Source organism: Rana temporaria, chromosome 4 (assembly GCF_905171775.1).
Source record: "Rana temporaria chromosome 4, aRanTem1.1, whole genome shotgun sequence".
NCBI classification, from domain to species: Eukaryota; Metazoa; Chordata; class Amphibia; order Anura; family Ranidae; genus Rana; species Rana temporaria.
The window spans coordinates 218,996,943-219,021,204 of NC_053492.1; the positions used below are offsets into that span (position 1 = coordinate 218,996,943).

The 24,262-nt window shown below is 42.7% G+C and overlaps 1 protein-coding gene across 2 annotated transcripts in view; it reads left to right on the forward strand.

The window, feature by feature from the left end:
* Nucleotides 1-24,262, forward strand: part of PRIM2 (DNA primase subunit 2) — a 204,447-nt gene that overhangs the window by 38,681 nt on the left and 141,504 nt on the right. For both annotated transcript variants that reach the window (XM_040349891.1, XM_040349892.1), the window contains exons 6-7: nucleotides 1,986-2,081; nucleotides 8,407-8,544. In XM_040349891.1, the coding sequence (XP_040205825.1) occupies nucleotides 1,986-2,081; nucleotides 8,407-8,544 (234 nt within the window). The remainder of the gene's footprint in view (nucleotides 1-1,985; nucleotides 2,082-8,406; nucleotides 8,545-24,262) is intronic.

A 24,262-nucleotide genomic window follows, 5' to 3' on the forward strand; every position in this document is an offset into this window, starting at 1 on the left:
CCGCCTGCCCATAGGAGTCAATGAATGGCCCGCTCAGATCTTCTGAAAAATGGACAGGTAGATCCGAGCGGGCATATCGTATGAAAGGGGTCCTAAAAAGCCAGTAAGTGTTGGCTTTAACCATTACTTACCTGTAAGTCTTTGTACCATTTGATTCTTTCAAAATGCATGATTAACCATTGAACTTTGGGAGTTTTATCTCTTCAGCTCTATGATTTTAAATTGGTTGTAAACCCTTACCCATTCTCAGTGAAGTGACTGGCCTTAAGTGTTACACAGAGATTAAACAAATCCTCCTACATTAGTTTTTCCTGTTTATCTGCTGTCTTCTCCTTTCTACATCCATCTATTAAAAGTGCTAAATTTTAAAGCTTGTCTGAGTGTAAAAAAATAAATAAAGGGACGGAGAGCTGTAGTTACCCTGCAGAGCACAGTGAGGTGAGCTCTGAAAGCTGATTGGAGGGAAGGGACACACACCATTCACAGTACAGGGCTAAGGCTGTCAATGTGCTGGAGGTCCCTCCCCCCCTTTTTTTAAAACAAATTCTTGGTGTCAGGAAAACTTTAGGAGTGATTCATGCTGATGGCAGAGGAACTAAGCCGCAGACAAAAGTGATGCTTGGTGCTCTTATTGGAGACAAGTACACACACATTTTATGTCTGAGGTTTGCAACCACTTTAAGTTCAGAGGAATCCTTTCGTGAGATGCCTGGGCAAAAAGGGACAGGTGTTAGTGGGATCACGTTAGACTGGTCCATTAAAACTGACGAGTTTAATGCTCAAATCAATAAAAGGAAAAGGGAGTTACTTCTATTTAAAAGCCTTACTCCAATTTATTGAAATATCCAAGGCACAGACTGCTACAACTGGTTCCTACAGGTCCAATACATTTCTTTCCATTCAGGCTTATTTGTAGAGTCTGAATTCATAGAACTCTAAAGTGTTCTTTGGTGGCTAACACTGTCTGTGCTTGGTAGGATCTTCATGTACCCTGTCTATATTACAAGCTCACAATTGTAGCTGCACCCGAACCCTACTATGTGTTAATAAGGCCTTGGCCCTAAACCTGGCTTCTGGTAGTTGTAAGGCTGACTTTTCTGAGAAATTAGCGCTATGTGTGTATGCCTTTCTGTATCCAGAATGTCATAGGGCTGGTGTGAGCACCAATTTGCACTAGAAGTACTGAGCAGAGAGACCGTGATGGATGCCAGTTTGAGCAAAGTTCTTCTTGTAAGTTTTCTATCCAGGTTCCTGGGCAGCAGAGAGAATGTTTTGTGTGTGCTTTATTCATGTGTGGTTCACATGAGTCTTTGAAAAAAATTTGATTTCTTTATTTGCATACAATATTGGACAATTTTACTATAAACATAATTTATCAGGGAACTTTACAATAATCCAATGTGAATTGTTCTAGTTAGTGGCTGTAAAGGTGTATTTATTTATTTTTTAAATAACAAACATGTCATACTTGCCTCCACTGTGCAGTTCGTTTTGCACAGAGTGGCCCCGATCCTCCTGTTCTCCGGTCCCTCGGCAGCTCTCTCGGCTCCTCCCCGCAATTGCTAACCACCTCTGGGAAGCTCTCTCCTGAGGGGGTTGGCTTTTGGGCGCCCTCCCTGTCGTACACTCTGCGTCCATAGACACAGTGTGTATGACTTGGACCCGCCCCCATGCGGCAGCGTCGTCGGATTTGATTGACCACTGTGGGAGCCAATGGCTACGCTGCTATCAATCAACGCAGAGAAGCAGTGGAGAAGGGGACGCACACAGCAGGTGAACGGGCTCGGGTAAGTAAAACGGGGGGGCTGGGGGGACCGTGACAGCGAGGTGTTTTTCACCTTAATGCATAGGATGCATTAAGGTAAAAAAACACAAACTTTTACAACCACTTTAATTTCATGTGTGGTGTAACCTAAATATATTTTCTCTATTTCAGGTACATCAATTTCCAATGTATTACAGTATATTTTTATTTTATATTGTAGATTAGCGATGAAGAAAAGAAGCAGCATCATGATGATCTGATAAGTTCCACTTATGGTTTAAGCACAACTAAACTAGAAGATCTGGAGTTTTACAAGGTAGGTAATATTGTGCAATCGCGATCCTACGGGGTAAAAACGGCCGCACCAGCCAAGCAGACACTGGCTGGAAAAAGCGCCCAGAAGTTCAGTTCGCATGAGTAGCGCTATACAAGTTATTCATTCAATAAAGCGCAGGAAAAGTAAATTTATACCAAATAACACCTTTTGACTGCCTTACATCTGGCTATTGTAACCAAATAACTGGATGGCACCCTTCCTATAACAAATAGAACTATTCCTGTGCGTACTTTGTCTACTTGGGTGTTCTTCGGTCATTGGACAAAAAAGAGCATCTGCTAAAGAAAGCCGACTGGAGTGGTTCTCTGGCATGTGATTGCTCTTATGATCAATCACTGTGATCACCAATGTAAACTAAATAGGACTGTTTACATTGTTAAGCCCTCCCCTTCCTCTCACAACAGCTGCAATAGACTATAGGGGACGTTTTCAGGAGCTGCTGACTACTAATATCATAGGCTTGTTTTGGGGGGATTTAAAGTGCTAGTTAACACCAACAGTGGGGTTAGGTGTTTTAAAATGCCCCTAACCACCAATTATTGCAGGACTGTTTGAGAGCTTAAAATGTCACTGTCCAACGATGTTGTGGGAATGTTTTAGGTTCCACATGGATAATTTTTCCTATAGAATTTTGAAATGTGTAGAAAACTCTCACCTGAAAGTCAGTTTTCTGAAACCATTGGCATTTTTTATTCCAATCCACTGAATTAACCACTTCCATACCAGGCAGGTATACACCTTCCCGCCTAAGCCAATTTTCAGCTTTCAGCACTGTCGCACTTTGAATGGCAATTGCGCGGTCATGCTACACTGTACCCAAACAAAATTGGCGTCCTTTTTTTCCCACAAATAGAGCTTTCTTTTGGTGGTATTTGATCATCTCTGCGATTTTTTTTTTTTTTTTTTTTTTTTTTTTTCGCAACAACTAAAAAAAAGACTGAAAATTTTGAAAAAAAAATACGTTTTTATTTTCTTCTGTTAATTTTTTTGTAAATAAGTACGTTTTCTCTTTTAATTACGGGCACTGATATGGTGGCACTGATGGGCACCGATGAGATGGCACTGATGGACATCGATGAGGTAGTACTGACAGGCACAGATGAGGTGGCACTGATTGGCGGCACTTGTATGCGGCACTGATGGGCACTCATGGGCGGCACTGATGGGCACTCATGGGCGGCACTGATGGGCACTCATGGGCGGCACTGATGGGCACTCATGGGCGGCACTGATGGGCACTCATGGGCGGCACTGATGGGTGGCACTGATGGCTACTTATGGGTGGCACAGATGGGCACTGATAGGTGGGCACTGGGCACTGATGGACACTGTGGGGTGGCACTGATGGACACTGTGGGGTGGCACTGATGGACACTGTAGAGTGGCACTGATGGACACTGTAGAGTGGCACTGATGGACACTGTAGAGTGGCACTGATGGACACTGTAGAGTGGCACTGATGGACACTGTAGAGTGGCACTGATGGACACTGTAGAGTGGCACTGATGGACACTGTAGAGTGGCACTGATGGACACTGTAGAGTGGCACTGATGGACACTGTAGAGTGGCACTGATGGACACTGTAGAGTGGCACTGATGGACACTGTAGAGTGGCACTGATGGACACTGTAGAGTGGCACTGATGGACACTGTAGAGTGGCACTGATGGACACTGTAGAGTGGCACTGATGGACACTGTAGAGTGGCACTGATGGACACTGTAGAGTGGCACTGATGGACACTGTAGAGTGGCACTGATGGACACTGTAGAGTGGCACTGATGGACACTGTAGAGTGGCACTGATGGACACTGTAGAGTGGCACTGATGGACACTGTAGAGTGGCACTGATGGACACTGTAGAGTGGCACTGATGGACACTGTAGAGTGGCACTGATGGACACTGTAGAGTGGCACTGATGGACACTGTAGAGTGGCACTGATGGACACTGTAGAGTGGCACTGATGGACACTGTAGAGTGGCACTGATGGACACTGTAGAGTGGCACTGATGGACACTGTAGAGTGGCACTGATGGACACTGTAGAGTGGCACTGATGGACACTGTAGAGTGGCACTGATGGACACTGTAGAGTGGCACTGATGGACACTGTAGAGTGGCACTGATGGACACTGGGGCGACACAGATTTACCTATGTTGCCAGTCAGTGCCCATTTGTGGGCACTGATTGGCATCTTTTTTTTTTTTTTTTTTTTTAAATGCTTTTTTTTTTTTTTATTGCCTTTTTTTTCTTATATGCCCTTCCCTGGTGGTCCAGGGTGGGCTTCCCTGGTGGTCCAGGGTGGGCTTCCCTGGTGGTCCATGTGGCGATCCGAGGGGGGGCTGCGCTGATAAACAATCAGCGCGAACCCCCCCTGTCAGGAGAGCCGCCGATCGGCTCTCCTCTACTCGCGTCTGTCAGACGCGAGTGAGGAAGAGCCATCAACGGCTCTTCCTGTTTACATCGTGATCAGCCGTGATTCGACATGGCTGATCACGTGGTAAAGAGTCTCCGTGAGAGACTCTTTACCAAGATCGGTGTTGCGGGGGTGTCAGACTGACACCCCGCAACAACGATTGCCGCGATGCGCGCCCCCGGGGGCGCGCAGCGGCTCAGAATCCTGAGGACGTCATATGACGTCCAGTCAGGATTCTACAACCACTTTGCCGACGTCAATTTGTCATTGGCGGGCGGCAAGTGGTTAATTAAGAATTAATAAACTATTTCATATTTAAATTGGCCATTAACAGCCAATAATATATGTACCCTGATCCTGACATATCTGAAGGAAACTTGTGCCTTGAATTTCCTTCCTTTTCTTTAATAAATAAATCAAAATACTACAACATAAATGTGTTACAGTGGTCAAACCAGGGAAAATATTATTAAAATGTCTATTCTACCCACTCGTTTTTAAGTTTATTAAAAGTCAGCCGCTACAAAAAGTGTAGCTGCTGACTTATAATAAACAGACGCCCCTGTCCCACGGTCCAGCGATGCGGCCGTGAAGCCTCGCTCCTCTCTGCGGCACCGACATTGCAAGTGTGGGCACCTGGCTATGACAGCTTGTGGGTGCGCACTGTTCAATGCGCAAGTAGCACAGTGCTTTCTCAGTGGGCAGGCAATCTTCTGGGACACGTGACATGTCCCAGAAGATAGCAGGGAGGGAGAGAGGAGGAGTTGCCTAGCGAGACACACAAATCCCTATTCTGTCAGGGGAAAACAGGAACAGCGATATGTCTTTCTCCAGTCAGTCCTATCCCCATACAGTTAGAAACACTAACTAGGGAACGCATTTAACATCTTGATAGCCCCCTAGTGTTTTTATAGCACTGATCGCTGTATAAATGTCAATGGTCCCAAAAATGTGTCAAGTGTCCGTACCTCTAAAAATCGCAGATCTTGCTGACCAGGGACCCTCATTACAAGCGGCATTGACTATCGTAGAGACAATGGGTAAATACTCGGGCATGCGGATTAATTGGGACAAGTCTCAAATTCTCCCTCTGGATCATTTTCTGTGGCAGAGATGAAATACCTGTAGGTGAAGGTCACCAGAAACCTAGGGTATCATGTCTCTCTTAATGTAGAGCCCCTGTTTGCATTTCTTAAATCCAAAACCCAGCCCTGGTTGAGACTGCCCCTAGGGGTAATGTGTATTATTAATCTAGTAAAAATGATTTTGTTGCCCAAAATCTTATATACGGTCTGGCATGCCCCTCTGTACATCCTCCTTATGGTCTTTAAACAAATGTAAGCCATTCTACACTCATTTGTCTGGGGCCCAGGTAGGCATAAACTGGCATGGCATGTTCTTAAAAACCCTGCACTTGAAGGTGGGTGCTTCCTCCCTGATATCCAAGACTACTATGTGGCTTCACGACTCTCACACTTGTACTATTTTAACACTACTGAATCCCAGCGATATAGAACTTTAGTATGCGACAAACCGGGAAGCTCTTTACACACCCCTATTCAGACCATTCTCCGAAAGGGACAATGCGGCCGCAGGTCTCCCCGCTTTAAAACTGGGATGCTGTCACACCACCAGAGGATATGGGATATAGCCCTAAAGAAGCAAAACCGGTCGCATGTATATTCCCATACCCCATTATGGTTTAATGGCCACCTGCCCGAGTTGAATACTGAACCTGATCCACAGATCTGGGCTGCAGATGGTATACTTTACCTGTCCCAAGTCTTGACGGAGACCGGACCCAAAAAATTTCAAACACTTAGAAGAACTTTCGCTTTCAAACCACCTACTGTTTCGGTATTTGCAACTCAGGCATGCGGTTCGAGCGCATGCTGCTGCTCTTGAAACTCTGCCCGTCCTTGGCATAATATTTGGGGCAGACTCGACCAAGCTTATATCTAACTTATATTATATTCTCCGATTACACAGAGTGCATAGGGTTTCCCAGACAGCTAAAATAGCATGGGAAAATGGTGTGGGCCCTATTGACAACTCGGACTGGGAAGAAATTCTAGCAGGAATTAAGACAACATCCCCTTAACTTTTTCAGACAGGTTGACGCAACTGTATATTGTACATCGCGCATATCTCACACCCTTGAAACTAGTTTAAAACTTTTTTTAGTAAAAAGTTTAAACCCACAAGAAGCCCCCTGTGTCCTATGTGCTCGCTGGCTCCTGGCACATTCTACTATTTGATATGGAGTTGCCCGAACATACAGACTTACTGGCTACAGGTGATCCAGTTTTTGCATGATATGGGCTCTCCCATGGGTATTGACCAGAAATTGTGTCGCCTGGTCCTACTGCCCGACGTTGATGTAGATAAATAACATGCTATATTTATATATGAAACCCTATTCTTGGCAAGGAATATGGTTGCCAAGGTTTGGATGCAGGCAATACACCCGACAATGCAGGGCTGGAAAAAGGAAATTCATGATACCTTCCCATATAGAAAAATGATATACACCCACAGAGGTTGCCCGCAGAAATGTTCTAGTGTTTGGGATAGATGGCTGGAGGATGGTGAGACTTGCACTTTATGTCCCCGTTCTTAGGAGTATGGGACACTTAGGGATATATCCCAAGTCTATTTGTACTGTGTTCTTCCTGTACTTTGATATGAGTGAACCCCCTTTTTTATGTATTCTATTGCTGGAATTTTCCTTTTTTGAAATGTTGTTTTTTGTTTTTGCTTGTCACGATTCAGTGTGTGTGTGTACCTTGTTTGCATCTTAAACTTGTTTTTTCTGGTTAAAAAAAAGAAAAATTGCAATAAATCTTTCATATAGTTTGTAGACGCTATAACATTTGCGCCAACCAATAAATATACGGTTATTGCAATTTTTTTTTTAAATATGTAGAAGAATATATATCGGCCTAAACTGTTTTTAAAAACATTTTTTGGGATATTTATTATAGCAAAAAGTACAATTTTTTTTTTTTCTTTTTAAACTGTTGCTCTTTTTTTGTTAGCGCAAAAAATAAGAACTGCAGAGGTGATCAAATACCACCAAAAGAAAGCTCAATTTGACCGTGCAATTGTCACAACAACGCAGTGGCAAATTTTTAAAAGTACTCTGGTCAGGAAGGGGTTAAAATCTTCGGGGACTGAAGCGGTTAATGAAACGCAATCTCTAGGGTTAGGGAGCTATGGGCTAAATGTAGACATATATTTTCGCACCAACAGCTACCAACGGCTGTAAATGTGGTTATACAATAGTGTGGCATGTGGCTGAGGGTTTCTTGAAGAAAACCCGCTGAAGTGATAACTAATGAACTAATGGTGTTCAGATACTGCACAGTTGCTATTGTGAATAATCATCTAATTGCACGTTCCTGCTTTTAAACATTAGGAGTTCACCACTCCTAATGCGCTCCAAAGAAGCTGCTGGCAGGACTTTTTCTGACACCCTGCCAGCGCACTGCTCCAGTGTGAAAGCTCTTGGGCTTTCACACTGGAGTGAATGGAGCAGCTGGTTTTATGGCGCTTTGCAGATGCTATTTTTAACGCTATAGCGCCTGCAAAACGCCCGCCGTGTGAAAGGGGTCTTGCTGTGTGTATTTCATATTAATAGGTAAGTGAAAGTGAGGATGGTTTGATACTTTGCAGTATATGAAGTATATTCATGGTATTGGCATAATTAGATTCCCTCCTAGTAGGGCTGCACTTTTTGGTAGTGTCTCCCCTCTCCCCTCACATGCTGCATGCATTACTATCCTGGGATCTGGTTAAAAAAAGAATGTTCTCTCTAAATCTACATCATGACTAAAAAGAGAGACTCTTCAGAAACTTTCTAAAAACTTTTGTTTGCTGTTTCAAGGTTCGTTTCCAGGATGCTCTAGATTTAGTACGGCCAAGAAAAGTCTTCCTCTTACATGGATTTGCGTATATTCCACATACAGAAATTGTAACCCTCATCCTTAATGACTTCAGAACAAGATTATCTAAAGCTCTGGCTGTAAGTAAATTATTTCTTTCTACTTTTTTTTTTTTTTTCTTTAAACCTCAAAAATATAATGTATTGCAGCTTACCGATCATTCGAGGCAGTGGCTGTATTAGTTTTCTTTTTTTAGGCTTTTCCCCCTGGTGATCTGGCCAATAACACACCACCTGTATGATGCAGACACCTTTCTGGATGAAGGAGAACATGGGGCAGATTTGGACAGCAGCATTGTTGGTTTGGGGGAAGAGGAGTGTTAGAAGTACTAGGAAATTTAAATACACTGACTTTGAAGCTGATACGTTTTTTTTTATATTTTTTTTCATTTTGGGGGGGGAAAAGTTTTACGTAAAAGCTGAACATTTTGAGCACCCCTGACAGTGTTAAATGATCTGTCCCATCCATATATCTGCAAGAGAGCTTTTCTGTTCTTATACAAACTTACTGGCTGGATCACAAGATGAAAATAGAACCAAAAAAAGGAAACTAACATCACATCTAAGAAAATGGTAAACTACAATATAATAAATGTTGTTTTTGCTTTTGGGTTTAATACTGCTTTAAACATTTTAAAGGTAACAGACACTGTTAGTTTGTATTATAATTGTATAGCTTAACAAATGAGGAAACAGCTGTTCACTTATTAACGCAAATGTAATAGACTAGCAATTTCAGGTTCTGCATATGTAAAGCCCCACACTATTTGAGAAGTATGCAATTATTATTATTGTTATGGTAGTTGTTTGTTTTTAGAGGGGAGAAGTAATTTTGCACCAGATGCGCCCATCCTGTCTCTGATAATAAAACCTCATTTGTGTTGGGAAAGAAAAGCTCCAAAACAATAAGACCTTTAGTCTTTTCTGTTTGAATTCAAGAAGGCTATGTATACATGATATTTACTTTGCAGCCTTGATATAAATATCCTTTTCTGTGTTACAACAAGTAATCATTTCTGCTCACTGACTTTCTTACTGGGAAAACATTGTGTAGTCCTGGTTTTAAATGACTCACCGCCATGATAGATGCTTGTGTTGAAATTTATTGTTACAAGCTTTAATGTAAAATAGCAAATGTGTGTATGCATTGTCAACTCGGCTTTCTGTAATCCCCTGCACGGCAGAATTTTAACAAAGAATGCAGTTAGCCAGTTAAGCTCCATTACACTGACCAATGCTTAATAATGCAAGGAGCTTGCTGATAGGAGGGAACAGATAGATTGACTAATTTTCCCCTTGTCCCTTAGGGCTAGTTTACACGTGCTTCAAAACAAGGCTTTAAACCGACTTTGTTAAAGCTCTCTGAATGCCAGTCAAAGCCCCTGTCACTAAATAAAACGGTTAGCTTACAGTCCTGTTTACACCTTGCTTTTCCTTTGTTTCGAACATTATACCCCATGTTGCTTTAGTGGTGCTTCAAAGCCTCCATAGAAGTCTATGGCAAAGCTTGCTTGAAGCACCTGCAGCTTTTGAGAGGTGTTAATTCAGCTTTAGCATCGCTTAGTTTTGGAGAAATTGCAAGTATGATATATATATATATATATATATATATATATCTCACACACACCTGCCAAGCTTCAACAAAACTTAAAAGGAGCATCACCAAAGCTTCATCAAGACACCATCGAAGTATCAAAAACACATCATAAATACATGTTGAAGCGATAGGCGCTTTAATGTGTGTTGAAGTCGAAGCAAGTGTAAATGAGCCCCTATTGTCTAAGCAATAGACTTTGGGTGGGTTCTTAAACACGTTGTGTGCTTCTCTGCGGCAGAAGCCAATGACCTTGGTATGCTGTTTGGCATAGGTGGTTGATTAGAAAGGTATGTAGTAAGAATAAAAGGAAAGTGTACTTTTACTTTTGAGGTACCCAAGGCTTCCAGCCATATATGTGTATAGAAAATTACAAATGTTTATTAATTTTTGAACAGAGAAGCCAACAGTACATTTGAATGAAATCGCAGATCTAACGGAACCACTGCAGCAAGGAGGATTGGTCTTCCAAAGCTCACTTGGATTGCAGAGTACAGGTTTATTAAAGGGATTGTAAGTTTTTTCACCTTAATGCATTCTATGATTTAAGGTGAAAAAACATCCGACGATTAGCCGCTCAGCCATTGGCGCCCGCTGCTTTCAATCAAATCAATGACGTGGCCCGCCGACTGTATCACAGGAGCGTGCCCACAAGCTAACCCTCTTGGGAGAGCGCTTCCCAGGAGGGGGTTAGTTCTTGTGGGGAGGAGCCGACACAGCCACCAAGGGACCCCAGAACACAAGGATCAGGGCCACTCTGTGCAAAACGAGCTGCACATTGGAGGCAAGTATGATATGCATTTATGGCAATTGGGAGGCTGCAGATGGGCATTATTCCATGCCCCATTGATGGACAATTGTGAGGCTACAGATGGGCATTGATAAGCTGCATTAATGGGCAATTGTGATGCTGCAGATGGGCATTGATCAAGCTGTATTGATAGCACTGACCCTTATTTTGCTTCAAAGTTCTTTATTTAAAATGTACGTTTTTTTTTCCCCTGAAACTTCCCTCTTAACCACTTAAGGACCGCCTCCTGCACATATACGTCGGCAGAATGGCATGTACCTGTACGTCGCCTTCTAAGAGCCCAGCCGTGGGTCGCGCGTGCGACCTGATCCGAAGCTCCGCGATCGGGGTCACAGGAGATGAAGAACGGGGAGGTGTGTGTGTGTGTGTGTGTGTGTGTGTGTGTGTGTTCTTCTGTGTGGCAGTGACACTGATCGTCTGTTCCCTGATATAGGGAACGACTATCGATGACATCACACCTACAGCCCCGCCCCCCTACAGTAAGAATCACTCACTTAACCCCTTAGCGCCCCCTAATGGTTAACCCCTTCACTGCCATTGTAATTTTCACAGTAATCGGTGCATTTTTATAGCACTTTTCTCTGTGAAAGTGACAATGGTCCCAAAAATGTGTCAAGTGATCCGATGTATCCGCCATAATGTCGCAGTCACTTCTATTAAAAAAAAAAAAATGATTAAAAAATGCAATAAAACTATCCCCTATTTTGTAAACGCTATAACTTTTGCGCAAACCAATCAAACGCTTATTGCGTTTTTTTTATTTATTTTTTTATACCAAAAATAAGTAGAAAAATACGTATCTTCCTAAACTGAGGAAAAAACGTTGTTTTTTTTATATATATTTTTTGGGGGATATTTATTATAGCAAAAAGTAAAAAATATTGCATTTTTTTTTTCAAAATTGTCACTCTATTTTTGTTTATAGTGCAAAAAACAACGCAGAGGTGATCAAATGCCACCTAAAGAAAGCTCTATTAGTGGGAAAAATGGATGCCAATTTTGTTTGGGAGCCAATTTTGTTTGGGAGCACAACCGCGCAATTGTCAGTTAAAGCAACGCAGTGCGGATACGCAAAAAGGGGCAAGGTCCTTTACCTGCATAATGGTCCAGGTCTTAAGTGGTTAAATGAAGGTGCGTGTTATACGTCGATAAATATGGCCATTATTTGTGTGTCGCAAAACTTTTGGCCATTGCTGTACATTCATTAACCACTTCACGCAAAACAACGTACCCGTACGTCAGTACTTTAATGCTAAATACCGTGATTATGTACCACGCCCGCATATGTAAATGCTGTTCAAACCACACTTGAGCTATCGACGCGATCGTTGGAGCGAGAGCATTATTTCTAGCAAAATACCTCCTTTGTAACTCAAAATTGGTAATCTGTAGAAATTTTTAAACTTTCTATGCCTATGAAGATTTTTAAGTGTCAGTTTGTTGCCATTCCACGAGCAGGAGCAATTTTGAAGCATAACATGTTGGCTCTCAATTTACTCGGTGTAACATTATCTTTCACAATATAGAAAAAATTGAGCCAACTTTTTTTGAATGTAAAAAAAAGAACACCTTTTCTTTATCGTACATCACGGGACACAGAGCGGCATTCATTACTATATGGGTTATATGGAGTACCTTCAGGTGTAGACACTGGCAATCTCAAACAGGAAATGCCCCTCCCTATATAACCCCCTCCCATAGGAGGAGTACCTCAGTTTTTACGCCAGTGTCTTAGGTGTTAGTCATGGTTTAGCTTGCCTCCGCATCCTTGGGATTAGGTGAGCTACCGGTTCTGTCCAAAAAAGCCTCAGCGCTAAAGTGGTCAGTAACCGGACCCCAAACCCTTGGGGTATAGCCCATAATGCTTTTCTTTTTAGAGAGCTGGACCCTGGGCCCAGAACTTAGAAACCTTTGGGTACCTAAAGTTTTCTGTTGCCAGGGTGCTATATGGGCCCAGGACAGTGGATCCTTCATAGGAACCCAGGGCCTGAAGGTCTAGACATCCCCACGGAGATGGGGGAAGATTGGGCCTCTTGCTTGGCAAAGTCCTGCGGCATGGAGCAGGTAAGTGAGGGGAAAACTTGCGGAACTTGGTTCTTAGCAGGTTTTTTTCTGGGGGGTCACAGGGGACATGCCTAAAGTTATGCACTGCATCTGGCAAACTAGTCACATATCATAAAGATAGGATGGCTCTCTATGTATTATTCCCCATAAGATGTGACCTCCCTTGTAGTGTTGGAAAAGCATTGAGTGGGGCCTGTGTTATATAAAAATATATGTGTGTGTCAGAGAGCTTTGCTTACCTGCAGGCCTCCAGGCGATGCTCCATTCAGTCTTCCTCCTCAGAGCCTGCAAGCAGGCAAAACGCTGACCTCCTCATGGTTCCAGGCTGCAGGCTGCAGTTTGCTGGAACAGAGAGGTCCCTTCCTCCCAAAATCCCCCCCCCCCTCCCCCTGTCGGGAGGGGCATTTCCTGTTTGAGGTTGCTGGGGGGGAAGGGCGGGTCAGTGGCTTAAAGGAAGGGGCGGCCCTTCCTTGTTTGTTCCATCAATACTTTGGAACTGAGGAGAAAGACCAGAGCGGCAGCACGGGGCGCCGAGGACACACAGTGGCCAGAAAGGATATTGCAGTCTTCAGAGGACTGTTTTGTCAAGCCTAGAAATAGGCTGTTTCTTTTCCATCTCATAGTTTTTCTTTGCAATACTACTCAGGGGGACAGAATGTTTTTTCTTTCCTGGATTTGAAACAAAAACGAAAAAAAAAAAAAAAAAAAAGTCATCTAGGGGAGAGGAAGCATTTTTTTATCCCCCAAACAGGTGTTTGGACAATTAACTTTTATAGTTCCAAATACTAATAGGTAGCAGGTGTACCTCGGTATTGTACCATGGTATGCCGCTGTTTTCCCTACAGGGAGCCTTGGGGCCATCGGGATCTGGGGCTGGAGCTGACGCGGGTCAGTCCAACCCTAAGATGGTCACGGAGGAGGTATTACTCACCTCTTTAAAAGAGATGCAGAAAAGCATGGGAAAAATGATATCCGCAGCTATGCGGGGCAGTAAGCGGAATAGATCTCCGTCGCCCGAGCGCGGACCCTCAGAAGAGGAGGTCCTTTCCTCAGGGGAATTGGACGACCTCTTGGACACGGACCAAGTGGGTTCAGGGATCGAAGACCCGGATACAGAGGAGTCTGGGGCAGTCTCCCTGAGGGAGAGCTGGTGGATTCAAGGATTGTCGGACTTGGTCCATAGGACATTCAACTTGCCAGTACCAGATCTCCAGGTATCGACGGTTTCAGCTTTGGGCTCACTGAGGGCGCCTCAAAGCAATGCTGTGTTTCCGATCCATCCTCTATTAGAGGGAATTTTGTTCCAAGATTGGAACAAGCCAGATAAGATCTTCTTACCACCTAAAAGGTTCTCTGTCCTATATCCTATGGAAGAAAATTTTTCCAAAAGATGGGCTACTCCTGCAGTGGACGCAGCCATCTCATGTGTTAACAGATCGTTAACATGCCCTGTAGAAAACATACAGGTGTTCAAGGATCCAGTTGATAAGCGCTTGGAAGCACTACTTAAGAACTCCTTCACTACTGCAGGGGCAGTAGTACAGCCAGCTGTGGCTGCGATTGGGGTCGCTCAAGCATTATCGGATCAATTTAAGCAGATGCTTAAACTTATTCCGGCCCAGCAGGCAGAAAAATTTTCGGATGTCCCTAAGGCCATATGTTTTACGGTAGACGCAATCAAGGATTCTATCCAGCAAGCGTCACGTTTATCGTTATCCCTTATCCATATGAGAAGACTCTTATGGTTAAAAAGCTGGGAGGCTGAGCCCCCATGCAAGAAGCTCCTGGTAGGGTTCCCCTTCCATGGAGGACGACTCTTCGGAGAAGACCTAGATAAATACATTCAGACCATTTCAAACGGCAAGAGTACTCTCTTGCCAACTAAGAAGAAGGTTCAGGGACCTGCGTTTAAATGACAGTATTCCCCTGGGCAGGGGCCCTCTAATGCCAAGCAGTATCGACGGCCTCCTGCAAAAGCAAACTTCGGCTTCAACAGCAGATCACAAGGACAGGCTGTTAGAGGCAAAAGGCAGTGGTTTCACAAACCAGCAAAACCAGCCCCCAAGCCAACCTTATGAAGGGGCGCCCCCACCCACGAAGGTGGGGGGAAGGCTGCGACTCTTTTCAGAGATTTGGGAAGCCAGCATTCCCGACGAGTGGGTACGGTCTTCCGTGGCCACAGGCTACAAATTAGATTTCCTAAGGTTTCCTCCTCCTCATTTCCAGAAGTCGAGGATTCCAAACGATCCGGAAAAGGGAGCCGCATTAAGATCGGCATTAGATCATCTACTTTCCCAGGAAGTAATAGTAGAGGTACCAGTCCTGGAACAGGGGCTGGGTTTCTACTCCAACCTATTCATCATCCCAAAATCCAATGGAGATGTCAGGCCAATTTTGGACCTAAAGATGGTAAATGCATATCTAAAGATCCGCTCATTTCGGATGGAATCCGTGCGGTCAGCAGCTGCCACACTCCAGAAGGACGACTTCATGGCGTCCATAGACATAAAGGATGCCTACCTTCATGTTCCAATTTATCAGCCACATCAAAGATATCTACGCTTCATGGTGGCTTCGCGTCACTTCCAATTCGTGGCGCTTCCCTTCGGGTTGGCTACGGCCCCCCGGGTGTTCACGAAGGTCCTAGCTCCAATCCTAGCCAAACTAAGGATCCAAGGGGTCACGATCCTAGCATACCTGGACGACCTCCTAGTCATAGATCACTCGTCTCCTGGCTTGGTGCGAGCAGTGGCCCTCACGGTCCAATACCTCGAGAGGTTCGGCTGGGTCCTAAATCGAGAAAAGTCAGCTTTCCAGCCCACAAAGCAGTTGGAATATCTCGGCATGAGATTAGACACAGAACAACAAGGAGTGTTCCTACCTCTGAGGAAGGTAAAAGCCATCAAGGAATTAATCCTACTGGTTCTAAGCAAGAAAGAACCGACTATTCGCCTATGTATGAGGTTACTAGGCAAGATGGTGGCCACATTCGAGGCGGTACCATACGCCCAGAGCCACACTCGCATCCTACAGGCAGCCATCCTGTCAGCATGGAGCAGAAGGCCACAGGCCTTGGATATCCCGTTGCCGCTCTCATCAAGAGTCCGACAAAGTCTGTGTTGGTGGTTAGACCCTCAGAATCTACTGAAGGGGAGGTCTTTCAGCCCAGTGGCTTGGAAGATAGTGACCACAGACGCCAGCCTGACAGGCTGGGGAGCAATTTTGGATGGTTGCACTCGCCAAGGTACTTGGGCAAAGCCAGAGAAGCAGTTGCCCATCAACATCTTGGAGCTCAGAGCTGCTCGACTAGCCCTCAGGGCTTGGACGTCAAAATTGCAGGGGTTCCCGGTGAGAATTCAATCAGACAATGCCACGGCCGTGGCACACATAAATCACCAAGGGGGAACCAGGAGTCAAGCCGCTCAGAGAGAGGTGAGCTTGATTCTTCTATGGGCAGAGGCTCATGTGCCCTGCATATCGGCAATATTCATTCCAGGAGTGGACAACTTTCAGGCGGACTTCTTAAGCCGCCAGACTCTATGGCCGGGGGAATGGTCTCTGCATCCACTAGTCTTTCAAGCACTCTGCCAAAGATGGGGAGTGCCGGACGTGGATATCATGGCATCGAGACTCAACAAGAAACTAGACAGGTTCATGTCCCGCTCAAGGGATCCGATGGCCTGCGGAACCGATGCGTTGGTTTGCCCTTGGCATCAGTTCAAACTTCTTTATGCGTTTCCCCCGCTCCAGTTACTACCCCGCCTGCTGCGCAGGATCCGGGTGGAGCACATACCAGTCATCCTGGTAGCTCCAGCATGGCCCAGAAGGGCATGGTACTCACTAATCTTAAGGATGGTAGTGGGAGACCCTTGGACTCTTCCTCTACGGCCAGACCTGCTATCGCAAGGTCCGATCCTCCACCCTGCCTTACGGCATCTAAATTTGACGGCCTGGAAGCTGAATCCCTGATTCTCAGGGGTAGAGGTCTGTCTCAGAAAGTAATCTCTACCCTAATCAGAGCCAGGAAACCGGTCTCTAGGGTGATTTATTACAGGGTCTGGAAGGCCTATGTAGGCTGGTGTGAGTCCAAGCGATGGCTTTCTCGCAAATTTACCATCGATAGAGTATTAAGTTTTCTCCAGCTAGGAGTGGATAAAGGATTGGCATTAAGCACAATCAAAGGACAGATTTCTGCTCTGTCAGTGTGGTTTCAGCGGCCGCTGGCCACCCACTCGCTGGTTAAGACCTTCCTTCAAGGGGTCTTACGTATTAGACCTCCAGTTAAATCCCCGCTTTGTCCGTGGGATTTAAATCTTGTTCTGTCAAGTTTACAGAAACAACCGTTTGAGCCGTTGGCTGATATTCCTTTGGTTCTACTGACAAGGAAGTTAGTATTGTTGGTTGCCATAGTTTCCGCAAGAAGAGTTTCGGAGCTGGCAGCCTTATCCTGTAAGGAACCATATCTTGTTTTTCATAAGGACAGGGTCGTTCTCCGCCCTCATCCTTCCTTCCTTCCGAAGGTCATATCCAGTTTTCATTTGAACCAGGATTTGGTATTACCATCCTTCTTCCCTAAACCTACTTCCAGAAAGGAAGGGTTGCTGCATACCTTGGATATTGTCAGGGCCATGAAGGCCTATCTTAAAGCTACAAAGAAGATCCGGAAGACAGATGTGCTGTTCATTCTACCGGATGGGCCCAAGAAGGGGCAGGCAGCTGCAAAGTCCACCATTTCTAGGTGGATTAAGCAATTAATCACTCAGGCCTACGGCTTGAAAGGGTTGCCTCCTCCAGTATCATTAAAGGCTCATTCTACTAGAGCCATGGGCGCCTCCTGGGCAGCACACCACCAGATCTCTATGGCTCAAGTTTGCAAGGCGGCAACCTGGTCTTCTGTCCACACGTTTACAAAATTCTACAAGTTGGACGTAAGAAGGAATACTGATACTGCCTTCTGTCAGGCAGTGCTGCAGGCTGCAGTTTGAGACCCTCGGATTCCGGGGGCTCCTCTTGTTCGAGTTAAATTTAAAAATTTTATTTTTCTCAACTAAGTTGGATTTATTATGATTTGAGTATATCTCTAAATTAAATCCTTTTGTCTTGGAGATGTTCTCCCTCCCCTCATTGTAAGCATTGCTTTGGGACATCCCATATAGTAATGAATGCCGCTCTGTGTCCCGTGATGTACGATAAAGAAAAAGAGATTTTTAATACAGCTTACCTGTAAAATCTTTTTCTTGGAGTACATCACGGGACACAGAGCTCCCACCCCTCTTTTTTGAGGACCATTTTGGGAGGCATACTGCTTGCTACAAAACTGAGGTACTCCTCCTATGGGAGGGGGTTATATAGGGAGGGGCATTTCCTGTTTGAGATTGCCAGTGTCTACACCTGAAGGTACTCCATATAACCCATATAGTAATGAATGCCGCTCTGTGTCCCGTGATGTACTCCAAGAAAAAGATTTTACAGGTAAGCTGTATTAAAAATCTCTTTATTCCCCCCCCAAAAAGCATTTGCAAGACTGCTGCGCAAATACAGTGTGACATAAAGTATTCCAACGACCACCATTTTATTCTCTAGGGTGTCTAAATAAATAAATAAATTCTATCTATCTATTTATATATATATATATATATATATATATATATATATATATATATATATATATATATATATATATATATATATATATATATATATATATATATATATAAAATGTTTGGTGGTGAACAACAAGTTTGAAAAAAGGGGGTGGTTCTTTAAGTGGTTAATTTTTTTTTATTTTTTTTTTCATAAATTAAATTTTTTTTTTTTTTTTTTTGGGGAGAAGGAAGAAAACATGTTGCTTGGTGATAACTTGGAAAATATCTAATAGTGTTTTGAAGGGTGGGATGGGCGACAAGTACGCCATCTTTTTGATTTCTGACTAAGCGCACATGCTAGTTCACATCCATCTATGATTTAATGTGTTTGGGGTGTCATTAATTATCTTCACAGCATCAGGTTTCTAAAAAATGTCAGTTTTCTCTACATTTTAGAACTGAAGAAAATGAGAAAGTGAAGGAAAAAAAAATCATACCTCCTGGTAGAGATTGAGTTTAGATAAAAATTAAATCTCCCACACGATGTGGATTAACTCAAAAAGATTAGTTTTAAAATCCGTTGTGAGAGGTTTTGCAGACGTTTTATACAGGAGAGAAAAATCCATACTGTGTAGGGACAGACCAAGTGTTTAGCAGCATGTGCAGTTAATTCTCTTGCTAATCTCCAGGATATGGAGTTTGATAAAATAGAAAGAAAAGGTACTCCTTTGAAACTTGTTTAAATGCACAATATAATATTTCTGATCTTCCATCTAATCCTCCTTCCTGATATTCATATAAGTATATCATCGTGTAATGTGCTAGTCTGAATAAAGTGCAGCGTTAATCCTATTATGTAGTGTGGTTATTAATAATTGGAACATGACTTTTGTACACCCTTGCCAGGTTTCTTATTCATCATGAAGAATTTAAAAGTATAGGTAGACGGGAAAATATTTGTTTCATGCTCGTGAGCAAATTGGGCACTAAGAAAACACATTAACAACATTTCTTAATATATTGAATTAATTTGCCTAAGGCTAATTTATGGAGTGCCAGCATTATGCTTGTCACCGAGCACATGTGTAATTTGGCTATATTTATTAGTTTGAGATACAAAATATGCAGTTTGTAGTCATTGCAATTCCTTTAAATGAGAGGCTAAGGTTAACGTGTTCTAGCTGTTACAACTCAGGTTATTAAACGCCAGATGTTTATGGTCTTCTAAAAGGACGTTGGATGGCTGCTTTTTAAAAGTTGCAATCGGAGCAATTCTGACATCCATGCAGTTGAATGGTTCCTTTTCACAGCTTAGTTTCTAGCACCTTGTATTTCTTTTTAGAAAATAAAAGGCACTTAATGAGGTTGATATACTAAAGTAGTTGAGAATCTTCACTTTTTAGCTGTGTTCACTTCCAGTCATGTGCAGATGACCTAAACGGGTATTTGCTTTTCTCATGATTAGATAATTGAAACCTTCTCTTTTTTTTTTTTTTTTTTTTTTTTTTTTTTATTATTATACAGCATGTATATAGCGCCAACAGTTTGCACAGTGCTTTACATTATAAAAGGAGTTAGTACAGTTACAATCAAAATTCAAGATAATTTGATCAAAAGGTAATTCAATGTACCGGTATATGCCACATCCCTAAATTTGGTATATCAAGACTGTCTATAGTAAATATGTGGGTCTTGTGAGGCACAAGATACAGTAGTTAAGAAGGCCCTGCTCATAAGAGCTCACAGTCTATTAGGTTACGGCAAGTGGAACAAAAGATAAACTGTTAAGGCTGATCTGATGGAAGAATTAAAGTTCACTCATATTACTGAGTGAAGATTTTTAAATCCTTTATTAACCCTTTTGTGCTTAAAGCGGAGTTCCACCCAAAAGTGGAACTTCTACTTTAAGCACTCCTCGACCCCTGACCTGCCACCTTTGGCATGTCATTTATTTTGGGGGGGGGGGGGGGACCCTCTTTTTATATTTTTTGCTACTATCATAACCTACCACCAAGGAACAACCTAAAATACATTTTTCCTGACCAGACTATCGCAGTGATACCACATATGTGTATGTTATTTGTTGTTTGTACCTGTAGTACAGCCCAGAAACAATAGTGCACATTGTTTTTATTTTTTCTTAATCCTACCTAAAATGCACTGGTACTAATTTTAACCACTTCCATACCAGGCACTTTTGCCCCTTCCTGCCCAAGACGATTTTTATCTTTTTCAGCGCTGTCACACATTGAATGACAATTGTGCGGTCATGCTACACTGTACCCAAATTAAATTTGTATCCCTTTTTTCCCACAAATGGAGCTTTCTTTTGGTGGTATTTGATCACCTCTGTGGTTTTTAATGTTTGCGCTATAAACGATAAAAGAGCGACATTTTTGAAAAACTGATAGGCGGCACTGATGAGGAGCTACTGACAGGCTTTTCTGAGTGGCACTGATTGGCACTTTGGGGCACTGACGGGCATTACTGATGGGGTACTGATTGGCACATTTTTGGGCACTGATCTTCACTGATATGGGCACCGACAAGCTTTATACAGGGGCACAGGCTGGCATGTGATGGGCATTTATTGGCAACTTGTTTGCATGTTTTGATGGGGGCTGTGCTGATTATCTGCACAGACCCCCCTCTGACGGGGAGAGCCACTGATCGGCTCTCCCTGTCAGCGTGAACCGAGGATGGACGTTTTTACGGCACTTCCTGGTTCACGCGTTGATCAGCTGTGTTTGGTCACAGCTGATCACGTGGTATGAAGCCTCTGTCAGAGGCTTCATAACACGATCGGAGTTGCTGTGTGTCAGACTGACACATAGCACCTCCGATCAGCCGTGCTGCGCGCACCCAGGCTGTGATATCCTGTTCACGTCATATGACGTCCGGTTACGATATCACAACCACTTTGCCGCCGTCATTCTGCTATATATATACACTGCACAGCAATCGAGTGACCAAGAATCGGATGATTGTTAGAAGGGGGCTCTCCGTGAGATCCTGGTCTCTGTGCCAACACAGGAGGAAATATGCAGCCACACGGAAAAAGCCCAGTCCAGTGGGGCTGCATACTTTTTTTTGTCAGAGATATGAAGTATTTTTTTAAAGTAAAAAAAAAAAATGTCCCCCGCTTCTAGTATTTATTTTTTCTGTTCTGCATTGTCTAGTGCATATCGCAGCTGCTGTGCATATATGCACATTTTGTGGAGCGTTCACCGCCACCAACTTAGGTTTCATTTCAAAAACACAACGGAAGAGGTGCCTCTGGGTGTAATAGTTTAAAACAATTTATTGTAAACACAGTAAATATGGCCACTCTAATTTTGGTGGTTTTAAATAGGCATGCAAGTTTCCCAGTAAAGGGAGAGAGGTCATCGGATTAATAGTAAAAACCGTGACTGAGCAAATGTAAACAGACGTAAACCAAGTTACAAATTTGGACACTCTCCAGTGACTAATTCACAGCCTATCATTAGTGGGAATGCTTTAATAAGCATTCCCAGTATTGATATTCGTTTTTTATTATTAGTGGGAATGCTTAATAAGCATTCCCAGTATTGATATTCGTTTTTTATTAGTGGGAATGCTTTAATAAGCATTCCCAGTATTGATATTCGTTTTTTATTAGTGGGAATGCTTTAATAAGCATTCCCAGTATTGATATTCGTTTTTTATTATTAGTGGGAATGCTTTAATAAGCATTCCCAGTATTGATATTCGTTTTTTATTATTAGTGGGAATGCTTTAATAAGCATTCCCAGTATTGATATTCGTTTTTTATTATTCTTCTTCTTAATTTTATTCCGTACGTTTTTTGGCTCTGCGTAACTCCTGCATACTTTCAGCTATTGAGACCATTCAACTTTTAAAATGTTCATCTCGTTCAGCTAACGATGGGACTTCTTCAAGTTTTTTTGTACTATTTATACTTTTTAAAATATTAAGCTTTTAGACACTTTTTTTTAACATTGAAGTCAATGAGAACATCCTTTTTCCTGCTTCAAAACACACGTTCTGCCAAAAGTTTCAGCTCCTTCATACTTTCACTTACAGACACCAAACAAACTTTAAAGCGGTCACAAAATATTCAGCTATCCAAACATGACTTTTCAGATTGATATCTTTTACGGTTTTTGTGAAAACGCAATTTACGTTTAGCGATTTTTTCAGAAAATGGAATCGGTTATAATGTAACCCTATGGAAGGGATTTAGAGTGTGTCATGTGACCTTTACAGTGGAGATCTTTGAAAACAAAAATTATCTTTAAAAAAAGGGCGAACAAATTGCTCTCACGCCCACAAGATCTACTTGTCATACACAATTTATATATCAAAACGTAGGTATGCTTGTCTGGTTTCAGGCAATGTGATCAGTTTTGTGATACGTATTTTAGTTTTAGTTCCAGGAGCTTCTAAAGGACAAGAGTGACAAAACCACTCTCATTGACCGTCCATGTTAAAAATTTTAAAAATTTTCCTGCAAAACACACAAAGACGCTCTTTTCTAAATCGCTGGCATGGCCACAATTTTAAGTTTATCAACATAAATTTCATATCGATGCGTTCACAAGGGCCGCGTCTTTCAAACGGTGAAGTCGCTGTATCGATCGCATGTACGGTTGTGGATTTATTACGTTTTGTTTGGAGGCGTAATTAATGTATTGGTCTGTGAATTAAAAGGCGTTTGTAATGGAATTTCTTTCCATAAATAGCTTTCTACCTCAGTGCAATATTCCTCCTCACTGACCTGGGGGGAGGGGAAACCTCTTGAGGGGGGAGGGGCGACCAGGAAGTCAGCATACTCTCTACTTTGCAGATAGAGAAAGGAGCTGTGTGTCCTAAAGATAGTGTAGTGGTTATGGTGAATGGCTTTGGTGCGGGCTCAGCAATTCAGCATTCCCACTCGCATTTTCCTCAGGGAATGCATTTTCTAGTTCTTCTTCTTAATTTTATTCCGTACGTTTTTTGGCTCTGCGTAACTTCTGCATACTTTCAGCTATTGAGACCATTTAACTTTTAAAATGTTCGTCTCATTCAGCTAACGATGGGACTTCTTCAAGTTTTTTTGTACTATTTATACTTTTTAAAATATTAAGCTTTTAGACACTTTTTTTTAACATTGAAGTCAATGAGAACATCCTTTTTCCTGCTTCAAAACACACGTTCTGCCAAAAGTTTCAGCTCCTTCATACTTTCACTTACAGACACCAAACAAACTTTAAAGCGGTCACAAAATATTCAGCTATCCAAACATGACTTTTTAGATTGATATCTTATACGGTTTTTGTGAAAACGCAATTTACGTTTAGTGATTTTTTTATCGGTTATAATGTAATCCTATGGAGCAGGTTTAGAGTGTGTCATGTGACCTTTAGAGTGGAGATCTTTGAAAACAAAAATTATCTTTAAAAAAAGGGCGAACAAATTGCTCTCACGCCCACAAGATCTACTTGTCATACACAATTTATATATCAAAACGTAGGTATGCTTGTCTGGTTTCAGGCAATGTGATCAGTTTTGTGATACGTATTTTAGTTTTAGTTCCAGGAGCTTCTAAAGGACAAGAGTGACAAAACCACTCTCATTGACCGTCCATGTTAAAAATTTAAAAATTTTTCCTGCAAAACACACAAAGACGCTCTTTTCTAAATCGCTGGCATGGCCACAATTTTAAGTTTATCAACATAAATTTCATATCGATGCGTTCACAAGGGCCGTGTCTTTCAAACGGTG